Here is a 21,455-nt window from a genome sequence, read left to right on the forward strand (position 1 = left end):
TACTCCTTTCTCTCTCCTCCTCCTCCTCTTCATTTTCTATCCTCCACCTCGACTTTTGGGAGAAAGACCTCCTCTCCTTTTTCTCTTCTCCTCCTCCTCATCTTCCTTTTCTTTCTTATTTCCTTCTCTTCCATCTCCCTTCCTCTTGTTTCTTTTTCCTCCTACTCCTTTCTTCTCCCCTCCTCCTCCTCATTTTCCATCCTCCACCCAAACCTTTGGGAGAAATGACCTCCCCTCCTTTTTCTCTTCTCCTCATCTTCGTGTTTCTTATTTCCTCTTCTTCCATCCCCTTCTCTTGTTTCTTCTTTCCTCCTACTCCTTTCTTCTCCCCTCCTCCTCCTCATTTTCCATCCTCCACCCAAACCTTTGGGAGAGTTGACCTTAATAATGCAGCTACGTAAAGTTTTGGGTCTTAATCACTCTTAATTGCAGGGCTCTCGGGTCCTGGCGATACTCTAAATCAAGTGGAGTGCGTCGTGCTAGGTTTATTATCCTTTCTTCAGACGATCCATTTATCTCCGTCGTTAACATCCTGAGATGCTGATGTATTATCTGTCTGTGAAGCAATGTATATGGTAAATGAGTCATTTATCTTCTGGGGTGCGTGTTGTGATGATATACGCAGTGCGGATTATGATGAAATACGACAGTATTGTGATGAAATATGCATTGTGTATTGTGATTAGATATGCATTGTGTATTTTGACTAAATACGCCATGCGTATTGTGACGGGATACGTCTTGCATATTGTGAATAAATACGCTGTGCGTATTGTAATGGAATACGCAGTGAGCAGTGTGTATGGTGAGGAAGTACACAGGTCGTCATGTGTATTGTGATGAAATACATTGTGCGTATTTACACGAAATATGTCTTGTGTATTGAATCTTGCATATTGTGACTTGTGTATTGTGCCTTGCGTATTGTACCTTGTGTATTGAGCCTTGCGTATTTTGACGAAATACGCTTTGTGTATTGAGCCTTGCGTATTGCGACGAAATATGCCTTGTGTATTGAGCCTTGTATATTGGGACAAAATATGCCTTGTGTATTGAACCTTGCGTATTGTGACGAAATACGCCTTATATATTGAGCCTTGCATATTGAACTTTGCGTATTGTGACGAAATACGCCTTGCATATTAAATCCAAAGAATTTATATCAGTTGAGATGAAGAAATGGGTTTGAGTAAAACGCTCTTCTGTGAAAATATATATATCTATATTTTTCTTATATACATAATTTATGGAGAAATCAGACTTGAGATGAAAAGAGGCAGCATCAAGAGTTATTGAATGTACGTTTGCGTAAGCAAATCCAAACATGGGGGCTGCTTGAGAAGCTTATGCTGAGAAATAGTGAGTTTTCTAAATATTTAATTCACAGAATCATCAAACCGATGCTAAAGAAGATGATTTCAACACCTAATTAACTTCGAGGGAACTAAATATAAACTGTTAAGCATCTCCTTCCTTGAAGGGTTTATGCAGAGGCGAATAGTTTTTACGTCTTCCATATTTGAGTTCTGTCATGTGTGGATTTTATATAAATGTTTGTTTGAAAGCATCCGTTATATACATCCATAATAAATCTATTTTCAAAACATTAAACATATACTTTTATTTAAAAGTATATGAGATCTTTTGATGAGAAGTATTTCTTTATTTATATTGGCTTAAAAAACGTTAGAGTACCAATAGATACCTTACATATAACTAAGAAAGTGAAACAGTTATGCATATATTACAAATATATCGAATAATTTATGATTATCTAATTTCTTTTTGTGAAATTTAATATCTTACAGCAACCGTGAATGCACAGTAAATATATGGATGTAAATGTTCTATATAGATTATTGTATGCAATTAACCTGTCAGTCTAAAATTTCTAAATAAAAACCCTTCAACATTTGTTCACATAGGTTTCCAAGTTTCACTATAACTCCCGTAAGGTGTAACATTTTACAAAATAAATGGGCAGGTACACATTTTAAGACCTTTGGCGTTGGTTGTTAAAAAATGTATTAGACAAAAAGACATCCCTGAAGACTAAGGCTAATTCCTTTAGAAGCGAATTATTTACATAGAAGTATTTTATTGTGTATTATTATAAGGCGGCAAAGTTGGCCTTCTCGGCCTGCGGTCTCTATTTAGCCTTTCGGAATTATTGTGTACTTTGTTATTTTGGAAAGTAAGCGACCCACTCCGGTATCTACTCACGGGCACCTGCGTGTACATGTAATAGCTGCGCTCCGAGGTAGCATCGCAGGGTCTCCTGTATTTCGCAGACGAACTGATATTGTCATATTCTGAGGGTGCTGCATACAATCTTGGACCGTCCTCCACTCGTTTAGTCTGGCCTTTAGGGTCGCCCAAATCTAAGTCCCTAGGCGGTGGATAAGATGGCGGAGGGGGTAGGAAAGCCGCCCAGTTTACCTGTACGCATGGAGATCCTTCTCTCGAAAGGAATTGTCTCATGTGAGTACCTCTCCCATGGCATCTTACCGGCGATGACTGCATCAGTAGAGAAGTCGTAGCGTAAGGTTCTGTCATCTCTTCTACACGCCGAGGTCTTGGCTCTGCATATACGTTCAGTTGGTGATCTGAAGGAAGTAGTTTGATCGAAGATAGTGTTGTATTTCCAAAGGTACTGGGTTGCCATAGTTTGTGTTCACTGTACATGTTGATAGAGGGATGGCTTGGATAAGTTGTTGGATCTTGGTAGACCACTGGACTCTGAGATGTATTAAGATTAGATTTTTGATGAAGTCGTCTAACATAATACAAAGTGGCTGCAAATAACAGAAGCACAACCGGCACAAGTAAGTATATTAACCAGGTTTGTTGGCCCGGGGCATAAAGCACCGAAGTACCATCGCTGATGTCGCGAGAAGAATCCCGTTGATGAGGCTGTCTATTAAGGTCAGTCCCAAGATCCATTAACACTGGACTGCTGAAGGGTCCCAGTCCAGCTCCTGTCTGTGCAGCTACTCTTACTGTGTAAAGACGGCCAAGTACTAGATTGCTGATTATTAGAAATGGCTCTGATACTGCTTCAGCTATCTGACTTCCATTATGTGTGAGAGTGATCTGGTAACCTATGACCTTCCCACGAGATTCTTTAACTGTCAGAGTTGACCATGTTATAAGTGCTGAACCATTTTCCTGCACTGTGAATTGAACATCGGCAGGGGACTCCATTGGTACTGTAAAAAAAAGAGCAATGGTATTCTGAATTAGTATCTTTATAAGTTAACATTGATACAAAGTTTTGAAATATGTGATTTTCTATAAAAATCATATATAAACATTAGACAACAGTTGAGTTAAATATTTTGAAATATCTTTATCATTTACATGCTTGAGAAATTAATCCAGTAAGATTGTTAACAATATTACTTACTGTCTTCTGGTGTTACAAGAGCAAAAGAATTCGATGGTGTTCCTTCGATACTCCGCCAGAATGGAACAACGAAGAATGTATAACCTGTGTACGGTTCCAAGCTATGTAGATGATGAGACGATGAAGAGGATCCTAAAACGGTAGCAACATTAATTGTTCCATCATCAGTTACAATATACACTAGCACACCTTCAATTATTTCTGGGTTGGTTAGGAACTGCCAAGTTAGCAGAGTACTGCAGGGACCAGTGATATTTGCACCAGTGAGGGTAATAGTTGGCCGTGTCAGGCGCCGCTGGGCCTGATAAAGAAGGTCCGAGGGAGTAGTGAAATCTCCTGATGGATGTGTCAAAAAGGGGTCTGACCAAGGACTTGGAAATGAAGCTCCCAGGTTAGAAACTGCTCTGATGAAAAATGTGTAAACTTCACCTGGCTTTAGATTACTAATTATACATGATTCGTCCTTCACAACAGCAGAGGCAACCTGCCACTTTTCCCAGCCATATTTCCAAAACTCTACAGTGTACCATGACATAGAATCAAATGTCCCTTGTGAATTTGGAAGCCACTTCAAATGAACAGAAGTTTCATTAATAGCTGTGACTTGAGGCTTAGATGGTGGGGCTGGTAAACTTCTTCCTACTTTTTCCTTAGAATTTTCATTGATTTGTAAAATGGCATCTTGCTCAGCTTTGCCGGTGTTTGCCTTTACACTGCAGACATAGATACCAGCATCTTCAGCTTGAATATCTTTAATGATAAGTGCACCGTTGATAGTAATTGAAACTCTTGTGTTGTCAGTACTTTCCAGTATTTGTTGAGGAGCTAACCCAGGGGCTGACCTATAAAACCACGAAACTTTAGGCGTTGCGTATTCACTGACTACCTCGCATGGCAGTGATACAATGCTTCCAGGAGCTGTAGTCAAATTCTTTGGACCAACACCAATCACAGGAGGTGGATACCCAGGTACAATCATAACTTTTGTGTGAGCACTAACACCACCGCCACTACTAATACCCCAGCAATAGTAAACGCCACTATCCAGAGGCGTAGATTGTTCTATAGTGAGTATCTGCCCATCCTTAGAAACACTAGCACGTCCATTGCTCTGTGAAGGGAGGAGTAATGCTGTTCTGTTTTGTGTAGGAAGTCTCCACACAATCAGGGGGTCTGGATTACCAACAACACGGCATACCAGCACTGTTTTAGAACCCCCTGTGGCTTTGACCACCTGAGGCTTCTCTATGAGAACCGGGGCATCGACAACGGTGACGGTGGCGTTAGCCGAAATGCTCCCCGCTTCATTGGAGGCTTCGCAAGTATACGTTCCTGAGTCGACTGCAACGACATGTTCGATTGTTAGCTTATTCTCCTCTATTTTCGATCGACCGTATGGTATTCTCCCAGTTGCCCTATACCAGGTTACTCTTGGTGGGGGTGATCCCAAGGCTATGCATTCCAGTTCTATCAGTACGCCCGATGCCGTCGTCACATTTTTGGGATATTGTTGAATCCATGGAGGATCTGGAAGGAAATAATGTCTAAGCCAGTGTTATATACTGTGTATATATATATATATATATATATATATATATATATATATATATAAATTTATGTATATATACTCATATATATATATGTATATATATATATATATAGATTTATATATATACAGTGTATATATATATATATATATATATATATATATATATATATAATATATATATATATGAGAGAGAGAGAGAGAGAGAGAGAGAGAGAGAGAGAGAGAGAGAGAGAGAGAGAGAGAGAGAGATTAAAGGATCCTGAAAATAAATTATTATTATTGAGAGAGAGAGAGAGAGAGAGAGAGAGAGAGAGAGAGAGAGAGAGAGAGAGAGAGAGAGAGAGAGAGAGAATTATTATTACCATTAGTATTTTTGTTAACGTTAAAAGGAACAAACTTAGAGGCTCACGAACTAACATAGTTTGCTCTCGTTACTTGGTACCTTTTTATGTTCATAATGTTACTATTTAACAGGAAAAATCCATAGTTTTAACATTATTTAATCGTTTATTTATTCACTTTCATAGCAAAGGTTTTGGAAGACTTCTAATACGGGCTAGTTATAAACATTCTTAACAATGTTGTATTTTCTGCGCAGCCAAATTGATCGAAGAGGATATTTAAAACAATGATTAGAAAAAATGCTCTTTATGATTAAGGTGTCACTCTAATATTCGTTATTTCATTCTTTGGATAATATTTTTTTTTTTCATGTGGTAGCTTAGACCTTTTTCTAAGCTTTTGAATTTATAATTTTGGTTTCAAGTTGAAAAGCTACAGACGAATGAGAAATGAATTTGATTTGGTTTAAGTTTATAGTTTTTGTCGTTTTTTTGTAAAGTGTATCACTCACACACACACACACACACACACACACACACACACACATATATATATATATATATATATATATATATATATATATATATATATATATATATATATATATTACAAAACAAAATCCTAGATTTCTGTATCTAGATAGTGCAACAAATACAGCTAATCAATACGAAATGATATGCTTAGCAAATAAATAAATGAATTACTAAACACCACCACTATCTATTCAGTTATTTTCAATTGGCCAACGGTATATTTACTAAATAAAACTCAAGAAATACACGATGAGATAATGAGCTAAGAGTGAAAGATAATTAGCTCATTAATCACCTCATCCAGACTATACTTACTCATAATAACGAGCTCCGACGGAGACGACTCCCGACTTCCTGCGACGTTATTAGCAGCGCAAACGTAATTACCGGAATCTTCATCGACGGTCCTGTTGAAGACCAAATCCCCTCCGGTCGTCACGAAGACGCGACTGGAATTCGCCACCTCCAGCCCGTTCTTCAACCATTTGATCGACGGCTCCGGCGAGCCTTTCGGCGGCCTGCATGGCAGGACAGCGCCCTCTCCCGCCCTGACTTTAACCAAGGGCTCGGCCTGCGCCTGGAAATCGTAGGATATGGAGGCCACGACCAGCGAGGCGTTCCTGGAGCGCGCCGCTCCGAAGCCGTTTGAAGCCACGCACCAGTAGGTTCCAGCGTCGGAGTCTCGCCTTCCAGTCGCCACTCGCAGGAAGAAGAGCGATCCAGACGGGAGGAGGACCCGGTGGGAGCGATGGTCCTGGGATGACGTCACCACCTGTTCCCCGTCACGGAACCAGGTAATGTTCGTTGCACCTGCGGCCGCGCAATTTAGAGTCGCTGGGTCGTTCCTCCGGGCGATGATGTTATCCGGCTGTTCTCTGATCACCGGGGCAGCACCACCTGTTCGGGAAATTGGAAAAAAAGAAGAGATCGAGTTATTAATCAAATTCATCATGTAAAAAAGCATCAGGTAATTTATTCTCAAAAAATAATAATTATCTCAAGATATGAAGATGATTATGCAAATTAATTATTATTATTATTATTATTATTATTATTAGCTAAGCTACAATTCTATTTGGAAAAACATGATGCTATAAGAACTAGTGTATGCGATACGTCAAAAACGATGATTACTGAATATAAGTACTTGGGACAGACAATAAGTGTTTCCCCAGGTCATGAAACCAAAATTAAAAGAAGGATAAGTATGGGATAGAGAGCTTTTAGTAAACAAAACGAGATTATGAAATGTAAAATGGCACTTTCTCTAAAAAGAAAACTAACTTATGCATTACAGACTATGGAAAGAATAATGATGGGATTAACACTTAAGAGACAGAAAAAGAGCAACATGGATACAAGAGCAAACTAAAGTAGAGGATATCCTAGTTGGAAAAGTAGAATGCTACAAGCCCATGGGCTCCAACAGGGAAAATTGCCCAGTGAGGAAAGGAAACTAGGAAAAATAAAATATTTTAAGAAGAGTAACAACATCAAAATAAACATCTCCTATATAACCCATAAAAAACTTTAACAAAATAAGAGGAAGAGAAATAGGATAGAAGAGTGTGCCCGAGTGTACCCTCAAGCAAGAGAACTCTAACCCAAGACAGTGGAAGACAATGGTTCAGAGGCTATGGCATTACTAGGTTCCAATTCTGTTTCCTTTCCCGTCAACTGGACTTGTTCGATTTCTAAGGAACTAAAAAGTTTCGTGTATATCTGATCGTTTCAGTCTTGTTTCTTAAGGATCAGATCACTTTTATATATTGATAAAACCTTATAGGTGTTGTGTTTCGTTCTAATTCAGAGCATTTTTCTCTCCAGTCTTAAGACTGGGTGGGTTGTTAAACCAGCTCTACTGGTTCCTGTCTGAAATATTTGAGATGCGTCTGTTTTTCCTTTTTTTTTCTTTTTTATATCCGCCAACGAAGTTAGAAGGAGGTTATGTTTTCTCCTCTGTTTGTGTGTTTGTAATTTGTGTTTGTGTGCGTGAATTTGTATGTGAACAGCTTCCTGGTCACAATTTCTTTCTTTTCCATCTGTTTTACTTCCGCCAACCAAGCTGGAAGGAGGTTATGTTCTCGCCCCTGTTTGTGTGTTTGTAATTTGTGTTTGTGTGTGTGAATTTGTTTGTGAACAGCTTCCTGGCCACAATTTTTTCTTTTCAATCTCTGTTTTACTTCCGCCAACGAAGTGAGGAGGTTATGTTCTCGTCCCTGTTTGTGTGGTTGTCATTTGTGTTTGTGTGTGAATTTGTTTGTGAACAGCTTCTTGGCCACAATTTTTTTTTCTTTTCTATCTCTGTTTTACTTCCGCCAACGAAGTTGGAAGGAGGTTATGTTTTCGCCCCTGTTTGTGTGTTTTTGTGTGTGAGTGTGTGTGTTTGTGAAAAAAACAGAATTACATCTTATCACTTTTTTAATGTTAATAGTTATTATTATTATTATTATTATTATTATTATTATTATTATTATTATTATTATTATTATTATTATTATTATTATAGTCGATGTTTCCCCCAAAATCCTATTTTCTCTGAATTTATATTCATAAAGGCATTGCTCATAATTTTTACAGCTTTATCGCAAAAACTATACAAAAATTGTTACCTAACAGTTTTGTTGCAGAAAGTATTGCCTTATATATATATATATATATATATATATATATATATATATATATATATATATATATATATATATATATATATATATATATATCATTACTTTAAGAAAATGCTAACCTATCTAACACTTTAGCCAAACCAAAGCTAATTTTCTTCAGAAACATAAAGAAACGTAATTTTGAAAGTACAGACATTTTCGCACGTATATTGCATCATAAATTACCTACTCTTTTGCTTCATAAATCTTAGAAACTTTGCTAGAAGTCCAATAAAGTTCTTGTGAAGAATGACCTAATGTAAAGCTAAGGAAAGATCACCAGTGTTTTCTGCTTTGAACTTTTACTCCGTTAGAGGACACACGAATTGTGTCTTGAGTTTATCATCAACACAGATTTCACTCGCTTCCTTTCTTTCGTCTTGCTGTTTAAACTGTCTTAGCTTTGTCCAGCCTTTGTTAACTTTGTCTGATCTCTGTTAATTTTGTCTAACTTCTCTTCACTTTGTACAGCCTCTGTTAACTTTGTCTGACCTCTGTTAATTTTGTCTAACTTCTCTTAATTTTGTACAACTTCTCTTTTCTTTGTCCAATCTCTGTTAAATTTGTCCAACCACTCTTAGCTTTGTCGAACCTCTTGTTAACTTTAGCTAACTTCTCTTAACTTTGTCCAGCCTCTGTTAACTTTGTCTTGCTTATATTATCTTTGTCCAGCCTCTGTTAACTGTGTCTTGCTTATATTATCTTTGTCCAGCCTCTGTTAACTTTGTCTAGCTTATATTATCTTTGTCCAGCCTCAGTTATCTTTGTCTTGCTTATATTATCTTTGTCCAGCCTCTGTTAACTGTGTCTTGCTTATATTATCTTTGTCCAGCCTCTGTTAACTTTGTCTAGCTTATATTATCTTTGTCCAGCCTCTATTAACTTTGTCTAATTTCTCTTAACTTTGTCCAGCCTTTGTTAAGTTTGTGTAACTTCTCTTAACTTTGTCCAGCCTCTGTTAACTTTGCCTAACCTCTATTAAGTTTGTCCTACTTCTCTTAACTTTGTCCTACTTCTTTTAGCTTTGTCCAACCTGTCTTAATTTCGTGCAACCTCTTAACTTTGGCCAGCCTTTCTTAACTTTGTCCAATCTCTTAACTTGGTCCTACCTCTCTAAACTTTGTCCAACCTCCCCACTTCATCCAACCTCTCTTAACTTTGTCCAACCTCTCTTAAGTTTGTCTAACCTCTTTTAACTTCGTCCAACCTCTTTTAACTTCGTCCAACCTCTCTTAACTTCGTCCAACCTCTTAACTTTGTCCAACCTCTCTTAACTACGTCCAACCTCTCCTAACTTCGTCCAACCACTTAACTTTGTCCAACCTCTCCTAACTTCGCCCAACCTCATAACTTCGTCCAACCTCTTAACTTCGTCCAACCTCTCTTAACTTTGTCCTACTTCTCTTAACTTTGTCCAACCTTTCTTAACTTTGTCCTACTTCTCTCAACTTTGTCCAACCTCTCTTAACTTCATCCAACCTCTTAAATTTTGTCCAACCCCTCTAAATTCGTCCAATCTCTTAACTTCGTCCAAACTCTTTTAACTTCATCCAACCTCTTAAACTTTGTCCAACCTCTCTAAATTCGTCCAACCTCTTAACTTGTCCAACCTCTCTTAACTTTGTCCAACCTCATAAACTTTGTCCAACCTCTCTAAATTCGTCCAATCTCTCTTAAATTTGTCCAACCTCTCTTAACTTCATCCAACCTCTTAAACTTTGTCCAACCTCTCTAAATTCGTCCAATCTCTTAACTTTTTCCAACCTTTCTTCACTTTGTCCAACCTCCCTTAACCTTTACCTCAAATTGCAACTGTGGGGTTTCCCCACAGTCGCACCTTGGCCCTGAATGTCCCTCGAGGTCCCAACGACAAGCCATAAGAGTAAAATTCTATAAATCTGGCATCAACATCATCGTTGCCAGATTTTGGAAATCGTATAGGACTTTATCATTGGTTTGAATCACTAGATTTTGCAGTAAAAGTTCTTACTTGAGGTCATGTCTTTTCGACCTAGATTGGTAACTGTGTCCGGCATATGAATATCCTTATGGAAGTTTGACCCCGGCGGGGGGGAGGGGGGGGGGGGGTTGTGATATAACATCAAAGTGCGTTTACCGCTTGTTAAATTCCTTAAATCTTTACGTATTATATTTATTTAGTTTTTTATGTCTTGCACTGCTAGAAAGTTCACATTCGGCTGAATGCAATTTTATACATTTGTAGTAACGATTAATAAGTAATGTTTGCGTGTTTATAAATACAAAGACTCAAGGAGACGTGTGTATATCTTGGTGTTTAGATACGCACTCACACACACACACACACACATATATATATATATATATATATATATATATATATATATATATATATATATATATATATGTATATATATATATTTATATATATTTATATATGTGTGTAAGTGTGTGTGCGTATATATATATATATATATATATATATATATATATATGTGTGTGTGTGTGTGTGTGTGTGTGTATGTATATATATTTATATATAAATATATATATATATATATATATATATATATATATATGTATATATATATATATATATGTATGTATGTATATATATACATATATATATATATATATATATATATATATATATATATATATATGTATGTATATATATACACACATATATATATATGTATATATATATATATATATATATATATATATATATATATATATATATATATATATATATATACATTTATGTGTGTGTGCCTATGTAATTTCATATCTTGATTCTCTTATAAATTTTTCAAATTTAAATCTTTGTGTCTATATCTAATATATTGGAAACATACATATATTCAAAATATTACTGATTCAAAACAATCAATATATCCGAATCGGGATATGACAAGAAAAACGTAAAAAGTGTGAAAATAGTAACAGAAAATAACAACGAAGAAAAGAAGGTGTGTAAAACCCGTAGAGTTTCCCCCCCGATTTCTTTTGAGGCTCCCGGTAACTTAATATGACTTGTATTTTATTTCCTTTAAAAATTAATTTTATTTATTATAGATTTTTTTTTTTAGTCAATTTATAAGTCATTATTATTACTATTTCATTATTCTAAGGCTCCCGGTAACTTATGACTTGTATTTTATTTCCTTTAAAAATTAATTTTATTTAATATAGATTTTTTTTTGTCAATTTATAAGTCATTAATATTACTATTTCATTATTCTAAGGCTCACGGTAACTTATGACTTGTATTTTATTTCCTTTAAAAATTAATTTTATTTAATAGAGATTTTTTTTTGTCAATTTATAAGTCATTATTATTACTATTTCATTATTCTAAGGCTCACGGTAACTTATGACTTGTATTTTATTTCCTTTAAAAATTTATTTTATTTATTATAGTTTTTTTGTCAATTTATAAGTCATTATTATAACTATTTCATTATTCTATCTTATTTCTCTTCCTCTTGTTTTGTTAAAGTTTTTATAGATTATATAGGAGGTATTTATTTTAATGTTACTGTTCTTTAAATATTTAATTTTTCCTTGTTTCCTTTCCTCACTGGGCTATTTTCCGTGTTGGAGCCCTTTAGCACCCTGCTTTTACAACTAGGGTTGTAGCTTAGCAATTGATAATAATAATGATAATGTATACTTCAGTCCTCATTGTTATAACTGATACCAATATTACTCTATACTATTTTGCTTCTGTTTTATCTCTCATCATAAATATATTTATTTCTTTAGGATATTTTTATTCCTGTGGCTTAAATATATTGAAGTTTATTTATCCATGTTTTCCATTTTGTATAGAATTAAGATTTCTAGATTTTATTCGGGTCGAAAAAATACCAATTAAAAAAAAAGGTTCAAATTTGTATTTACATAAATTATGTTTGGAAATTCTTGATAGTATTTTTATTGTAACTGATTTTATATATATATATATATATATATATATATATATATATATATATATATATATATATATATATATATACACACGCATATGTATGTTTATGTATACGGTATGTAAATATATATATATATATATATATATATATATATATATATATATATATATATATATATATATGTATATATATACTGTATATTTATATAGCCTATATATAAATGATTTTATATATATACATATATATATAAATGCTTTTATTATATATATATATAAATATATATATATTTATATAGTTTATCCTAATTTTACACAATTTATTAGTACAAATCAAGCCAAAAATAACCCAAATCGAATCGAATTCACCAGCATTGAAAATAACTTAGAACACAAGAAGATTGTAACATCTCATGAAGGTACATTGGTTCGAATTCTGGTGTGATTATGCTTACGAGCCTAATTCCTAATTCGCGTAAGTTATTCAAGACGCGTAGTGAATATTATATTAATGGGGTATGTGTTATTCATGTTTAGAAAGATATCTGTCTGTCTGTTTGTTTATATGGAATTTTATATATATATATATATATATATATATATATATATATATATATATATATATATATATATATATATATATATATATATAAATCTATCTATATCTATATATATATATATAAAGTATATATATATATATATATATATATATATACTGTATATATATATATATATATATATATATATATATATATATATATATATATATATGTGTGTATATATATATATATATATATATATATATATATATATATATATATATATTTATATATGTGTATATATATATATATATATATATATATATATATATATATATACTTTATATATATATATATATATATATATATATATATATATATATATATATATATATATATATATATATATATATATATTGAGTAGAAAATCCACAGAAAACATAACCAGCTACCAAGCTCTTTCGTGTATAACGTTACAGTGACTTTGGTTATATAAATATATATATATATATATATATATATATATATATATATGTATATATGTATATATTGATATACATTATGTATAGATAATATCTTAGTGGCGTCCAACAATCGAAGTTAGCATATTTGCGGACAGACTAAGTTCGAGATCATTTTCAGGATAACGGGAAAATTATTTATGTTTCTCCATCATTCAACCAATGTAGCCCTCTGATGAAGAGCCATGAAGTGATTCGAAACATGTGTCGACACCAAATAATAATTGGTGAAACTTGAATGCAGTTTTTCTGTTATTTTGAAAACTATCTGGAGGACAGTTTTTCCCAAGAGATTATTGTGTATTCAAGTGAAATATATATATATATATATATATATATATATATATATATATATATATATATATATATATATGTATATATATATGTATATATATATATATATATATATATATATATATATATATATATACACAGTATATATATGTATATATATACACACATACAGTATATATATACATATATATATATATATATATATATATATATATATATATATATATGTACATTTATATATATTTATATAGAATAACATCTATATGTAAATATACATTCACTTATATATATATATATATATATATATATATATATATATATATATATATATATAAGTGAATGTATATTTACATATAGATGTAATTCTATATATATAAATATATATATATATATATATATATATATTATATATATATATGGAAATATATTCGCACTGTGAAATACAGCATTGTATAACATACAAATCCCTAGAAATATTATAGATACACAAATACATGCACACACAATTAACTCACCTGTTTTATCGGCCACCGCATAACTAAAGGTGAGAAAACCAGCTATTGATAATATCACAACACGATCCATATCTTCATTTCAAGTCTCAAATTTTATATAAGAATATAACTCATTATAGTTGTGTATGTCGTTCAATAATCCTAAGAATAAGATAATAATTATATATGTTTCACTTGAGTTAATGGTGTCTATTTTGTATAATATTCTCAAGAGAAAACTAATAAAAGAGAATATGTTTCACTTAAATCTCTGGGTTTATACATCGTCAGTCACTGTAAGGTCTCCCCAAGAGAGAGATCCCATCGCAAAGAAATCGCATGCCCTGACCCCTCGAGGTTTCGAATCGCACTGCCTGGCTCTCTTACCCTCTTGTCTGTTATAGGGGTTGGGATTGAAAAAGGGGGAGGGGCCTGGGTGGGTGAATGAAATGATCTGAAATAGGGAGGGATTCCTCCAGCTGATTTCGCGAAGGCACTGGGTCCGTTTATACCCTCCCCTCCTCAGTCTCTCTCTCTCTCTCTCTCTCTCTCTCTCTCTCTCTCTCTCTCTCTCTCTCTCTCGATGGGGCATAGGGCTAAACCGCAGCGCCCTCTCGGCTGGGCACCGCATCGATCTTTTCAAGGCATGAGCCCTGGCCAGGCAAGTGGGCGGAGTCTATGGCATAAAGTGGGCGGGGCTATTGGCATCTGTGCCAATCGTCGAGGGAAATGTATGCTGTTAATTGCTGCATATACTGTATATGCTGTTTAATTCTGCTGTTCAACGGACGTGAAATAACTCTATGAAAACTACATATGTATATATAAAAAAAAGTCTTAATGATATGCTAGAAATTAAAGAATCTCGCTAGCTCGAAAAAATAACTGAAAGAAAATTACTCTCTCGAGATATTCGAGTTGACAATTAACGACCAGAGACGTAAACATATAAATTTTACATAAACACGTGGAGTGAGACCTGCTACAAGACCACATAATCAGACAAGTATGTGAACACATTTAGGAAGCCTATTTCAGAATTACTTCGAGTTCCATTGTCTTTTTTTCTTCTTTATAAAGTGATAGTTCCACCTCTGCTTTGGGTTTTTGAATCAGTGAAATGGAAAAATAACAACAGAATTCTTTCTCATGGTTTTTTTTTTTTTTTTTTTTTTTTTTTTTGTAAATTTTACATAAACACGTGGAGCGAGACCTGCTACAGGACCACATAATCAGACAAGTATGTAAACACATTTAGGGAGCCTATTTCAGAATTACTTTGGGTTACATTGTCTTTTTTTCTTCTTAACCCTTTTACCCCCAAAGGACGTACTGGTACGTTCTTGCAAGAAACTGCTTTTTAAATTTTTTTTTGCATAGTTTTGATAATTTTTTGAGAAACTTCAGGCATTTTTCAAGAGAATGAGACCAACCTGACATCTCTATGACGAAAATTAAGGCTGTTAGAGCAATTTAAAAAAAAATATACTGCAAAATGTGCTTGAAAAAAATTAACCCCTGGAGGTTAAGGGTTGGAAATTTCCAAATAGCCTTGGGGTAAAAGGGTTAATAAAGTGATGGTTTTACCTCTACTTTGGATTTTTGAATCAGTGAAATGGAAAAATAACAAAGGCTTTCTTCCTCATGGTTTTAGTCTTTCGTGTCTTTCATATGATGGATATAAATACTGATATGAATACTGGCCAATGATCCAATGTACATAAATCACCCTTCTTCACTTGGCACATTCTTTATCATGTCTTGAAGAGATAGACAGAGATAGACACTTCACACGGCCCCATATGCAGACTTTTCCACTTGTATACAAACCTTTTAGACTCTTAAGATGAATATTGTATTTACACTTTTTGTATATATGATTCATATGCAAATTTTATATATTCTTATTGACAAGTCTGAATAGCTATCTTGGGTTAGAGTTCTCTTGCTTGAGGGTACACTCGGGCACACTGTTCTATCTTATATCTTATTTCTCTTCCTCTTGTTTTGTTAAAGTTTTTTATAGTTTATAAAGTGATATTTATTTTAATGTTGTTGCTCTTAAAATATTTTATTTTTCCTTGTTCCCTTTCCTCACTGAGCTATTTTCCCTGTTGGAGCCCCTGGGCTTATAGCATCCTGCTTTTCCAACTAGGGTTGTAGCTTAGTAAGTAATAATAATAATAATAATAATAATAATAATAATAATAATAAGATATACATAACATTCATTATATAAATGTATTAACAGTAGTATGTATAGAATAGCTAATTCAGATGTGGTACCCTATTAGAAACAAGCCTGCTTGGCGATCTGCTTGACTAGAGTTCGAGACTCGATCAAGCTCGATAGTTTCTTGTACTGCAATGTCTGCAACCTCACCAAAATTGCGAACTAAGGATTGGGATTCGTGGGGTGGCTATAGGTCTACCTTCTGAATTATCAGCAGCCATTGCCTGGTCCTCCCTGGTTCTAGCTTGTGTGGGGAGAGGCTTGGGCCATGATCATTTATATATATATATATATATATATATATATATATATATATATATATATATATATATATATATATATATATATATATACCCTGTATATATATATATATATATATATATATATATATATATATATATATATATATATATATATATATATGGCCAGTCTCTAGGACATTTGTCACTGCCTCTTGCCTCTGCCATTCATGAGTGACCTTTAAACCTTTTAACTACATTATCTTCATAGTTACACATCGCCACTGATTGGACTTCCCGGCCCCAAATTCATTAGTATAATCCAGAAAATTATAATTTTTACAATCGGGTAAAGAAAAAAAAATACGTGAAAATAATTATATCCGTCTATAGAGCGTAAACGATGAAATGAAGAAGGAAAAGAGTTTGCAGTGAAAGTAACTCAACATTAACATTAACATTCACTTTGCCATCTCTTCAAACTCATTATTTCCTCTCTTAGGTCCAACTCCCCCCCTCCATTACTCAGAATATCATCTCGACGAAGAAACGATATTATGAAAACAGTAATTGTGGCAAGTCTGCATGAGGTTCAGATAATTTTTTTACCTCCGCCAACAAAATTGGAAGGAGGTTATGTTTTACCTTCTGTTTTATGTGTTTATGTGTTTTTTTGTTTGTGATCAGCTTCCTGGCAACAATTTTAATCGTTGAGTAATGAAACTTGCAGGGATTAAGTGTATAAAGCTGAAAATCATTAAATTTTGGAAGGACAAGGTCAAGGTCAGGGTCAAACGAAATGTCCAATTCACGTTATTATCCATAAGTTTCGACATCGTTGTCACAGAGACTTCAAACTTGGTTCATATTTAAGTGTATGAAAATCCACGCCAATTAATACATGGTCAGGTCAAAGTTCAAGGTCAGGGTCAAACAAAATGTCCAATTCACGTAATAAGTCTTAAGTTTGGACGTCGTTGTCACAGAGACTTCAAACTCAGTTCATATTTGAATGTATGAAAATCCACACCAGTCAATACATGTTAAGGTCAAAGTCAAGATCAAGGTCGAGCAAAAGGCCGAGAAATAAGCTTCCCTGGCAGAGGTCTGCGCTCTACTGAGTGCCTCTCCAGTTTGTAATTTATTCCCTCAAATGTGCAAATAATTTGGATATATTAAAGTTACCATATATAAATAGGAGGTAAAATAGTATATGCCTACGTATATGTTAAGGTCAAAGGTCAAGATCAAGGTCGAGCAAAAAGGCGAGAAATAAGCTGCCGCGACAGAGGTCTGTGCTCTACTGGATGCCCCTCTAGTTTTTTATTTTTTTATTTTTTTTTTAAATAGGAGGTAAAATAGTATATGCCCACGTATAAGTTAAGGTCAAAGGTCAAGATCAAGGTCGAGCAAAAGGTCGAGAAATAAGCTGCCGTGACGGAGGTCTGCGCTCTACTGATTGCCCCTCTATTTTTTTTTTCTTCAAATAGGACGTAAAATAGTATATGCCCACGTATATACCAAGGTCTAAAGTCAAGATCAAGGTCGAGCTAAAAACCGAGAAATGGACTGCCGCGACGGAGGTCTACGCTCTACTGATTGCCCCTCTAGTTTTTTTTCCTCCAAATAGGACGTAAAATAGTATATGCCCACGTATATGTTAAGGTCAAAGGTCAAGATCAAGGTCGAGCAAAAGGTCGAGAAATAAGCTGCCGCGACGGAGGTCTGCGCTCTCCTGATTGCCCCTCAATTTTTTTTTTTTAATTATTATTGATAATAAGACGGTATTTATAAATAATTTGTCAAAGGTCAAGATCAAGGTCGAGAAAAAAGCCGAGAAATTAACTGCTACGACGGAGGTCTGCGTTCAACTGATTGCCCCCCCCCCTTTTTTTTTTTCTTTTTTTTAATAAGTTGCCGCGACGGAGGTCTGCGCTCTACCGAGTGCCCCTAATTTCTTTTCTGTTTTTAAAGGTCTGTTTGAATTGGAGATAATAAGACAGCATTTATAGATAATTTTGGGTATCATTGCAGTCCAATTACATGTCTCCCCATGAGCGTGGCTGGATATACAAGAACATGATTTCAGGACCAGTTGTTTGGCTTGGCAATTTCCTCCTGCTCTTTAAAAGGCCTGTAATTTCCTTTGCTTTTACAAAGCAAACAGGTTTAGAGTGGGGTAGTTTGGACTGATAATATTTAGCTAATGAGTTAATTTGGAGGTATTATAGATGCTTTAGTCAAAGTTTGTTTAAAAAAAGAAAAAAAAGAAAAAGAAAAAAAACATTCTTTCAGAGAAGATTTTTTTGGTTTTGGTTTTTTGAAGTATTTTATGTATTTTATCCAAGTTTATCAAAAATTTATATTTTAGCGAAGGAATGAATTTGAGAATATTATAAATGATATTGTTTTCTGAATTTTTTTTTGTATCAAAGTTTATAAAAAATTTTTTTTTTAGCAAAAATAGATGTATTTTTAGCAAAATAATTATTTTTGGGTTTCTAAGTTTATCAAAATGTATTTTTTAGCGATACGGTTAGTTTGAAAGTTTTATGTTCCCTTATGTGTTTATTGAAGTTTATTTAAATTGATTTAATCCAAGTTTATCAAAAATTTATTTTTTAGCGTTTCTTGGTATTGTTTTTTAATGCATTTTATCAAAAATTTAAGCAAAGAGGTTAATTTTGAGAGTTTTATGTTTCCTTATGTGTTTTTGAAAGATTTTTTTTGAGAGTTTTATATTTCCTTATGTGTTTTTGAAAGATTTTTTTGAGAGTTTTATATTTCCTTATGTGTTTTTGAAAGATTTTTTTGAGAGTTTTATATTTCCTTACGTGTCTTTGAAAGAAATTTTGTAAATTTAATCTAAATTTATCAAAAATGTATTTTTTTAGCGAAAGAGTAAATTTCGGAGAATTATAAATTATTTTATGTTATTTGAAGTTACATTTTTAATGGATTTTATCGAAGTATATAAAAAACGTATTTTATGGATTTTATTTAAATGTTATATAACCTGTGTTTTTTAAGTTTATCAAAAGTTTATACTAAATTTTTTAGCGAAGGAGTTATTTTGCGTGTATTATAAATGCATTTGTGTTTTCTGAAGTTATATTTCTTAAACGTATTTTATCTAAGTTTATCCAAAATATTCATATTTTAGGTATTTTGATTCTCAATTGATAAAAAATAAACGCTTTTCTTTTATACATGATTAAAGTACGTTCACACACATGAAAAAGTAACACAAAAAGCCTTGGTTTCATAACGTATGACTTGATACTGTTTATTACCTCCGCCAGCGAAGTTGGAAGGAGGTTATGTTTTACCCCTGTTTGTGTCTGTGTGTGTTTGTTTGTTTGTTTATGAACAGTTTCCCGGCCACAATTTTAATCGTAGAGTGATGCAACTTGCAGGGATTAACTTTTATGTAATAAGCTGAAAATTATTAAATTTTGGAAGGTCAAGGTCAAAAGGCAAGGTCACGGTCAAGCAAATTCTTCAATTCACTTAATCAGCCATAAGTTTCGACATCGTTGTCACGGAGACTTCAATCTTGGTTCATAATTGATCATATGAAAATCCACAGCAATTAATACATGTTAAGTTTAAAGTTCAAGGTCAAGGTCGAGCAAAATGTCCAATTCACGTAATCAGCCATAAGTTTGGACATCGTTGTCATGGGGTCTTCAAACTTGGTTCATATTTGAGCGTATAAAATCCACGACAATCCATATATTTTAAGGTCAAAGGTTAAGGTCAAAGGTTAAGGTCAAGGTCACGCAAAATGTCCAATTCATGTAATCAACCATAAGTTTGGACATCGGTGTCACAGAGACTTCAAACTTGGTTCATATTTGCGTATATGAAAATCCACGGCAATTATTACATGTTAAGGTCAAAGTTGAGTAAAAGGTCGAGAAATAAGCTTCCGCGACGGAGGTCTGCGCTCTACTGAGTGCCCCTCTAGTTCATCTTATAAGCAAACATATTTACAAACATCCCTCCCATAAACAGAAGCAAGAATAATTAACCCCTCTGAAATATATGGGAGTTGTAAAGACCGTATACACTTCAAAGGGGGTCATACCTGAGAGATTTCACCCATAGAAATGAATAGTTCCTTTTATTTCCTTTTCGCCTCCAGAAATAATCGGAATGAAAAGGTTTGGGCGAAATATTTTCGCCCCTTTTCTTTTTGGGGTCCGACGATTTTAGTGTCCCTTTTGAAAACTTCTCCAGTTTCCTCCTGTTGTCTGAGAAGCTTATTTTTTTTTTGCTTTAAATTCCTGTTTATGGGTAGTTTGGTCACTTCTGTTTCCGTCGATTCTCTCTCTCTCTCTCTCTCTCTCTCTCTCTCTCTCTCTCTCTCTCTCTCTCTCTCTCTCTCTTGTATTCAAGTTTGTGTAGTTTTATGACTATTAGTTTGTGTAACACTCACTCTCTCTCTCTGTCTCTCTCTCTCTCTCTCTCTCTCTCTCTCTCTCTCTCTCTCTCTCTCTCTCTCTCTCTCTTTCTCTCTCTCATTCAGCTCATTCAGATTTATGTAGTTTTATAATTATTCGTTTTGTGTAACACTTTCTCTCGCTCGCTCTCAAGTTTGTGTAAGTTTAGAATTATTCGTCCTCTCTCTCTCTCTCTCTCTCTCTCTCTCTCTCTCTCTCTCTCTCTCTCTCTCATGTACATTGAAGTTTATGTAGGTTTTATGACAATTCGTTTCTCTCTCTCT

The 21,455-nt window shown here is 33.8% G+C and overlaps 1 protein-coding gene across 1 annotated transcript; it reads right to left on the bottom strand.

Moving 5' to 3' along the window:
• Window positions 1-1,896: 1,896 nt before the first annotated feature.
• On the bottom strand, window positions 1,897-14,603 carry LOC137617016 (roundabout homolog 3-like). The gene is made up of 4 exons (XM_068346875.1): window positions 14,276-14,603; window positions 6,146-6,727; window positions 3,407-4,933; window positions 1,897-3,209 (listed from the first exon to the last, which is right to left on the bottom strand). The coding sequence occupies exons 1-4, from the start codon at window positions 14,343-14,345 to the stop codon at window positions 2,098-2,100; spliced, it is 3,291 nt and encodes a 1,096-aa protein (XP_068202976.1). The 5' UTR covers window positions 14,346-14,603; the 3' UTR covers window positions 1,897-2,097.
• Between the last annotated feature and the right edge of the window lie 6,852 nt (window positions 14,604-21,455).

This window comes from Palaemon carinicauda, chromosome 23 (assembly GCF_036898095.1).
Source record: "Palaemon carinicauda isolate YSFRI2023 chromosome 23, ASM3689809v2, whole genome shotgun sequence".
Lineage (NCBI taxonomy): Eukaryota > Metazoa > Arthropoda > Malacostraca > Decapoda > Palaemonidae > Palaemon > Palaemon carinicauda.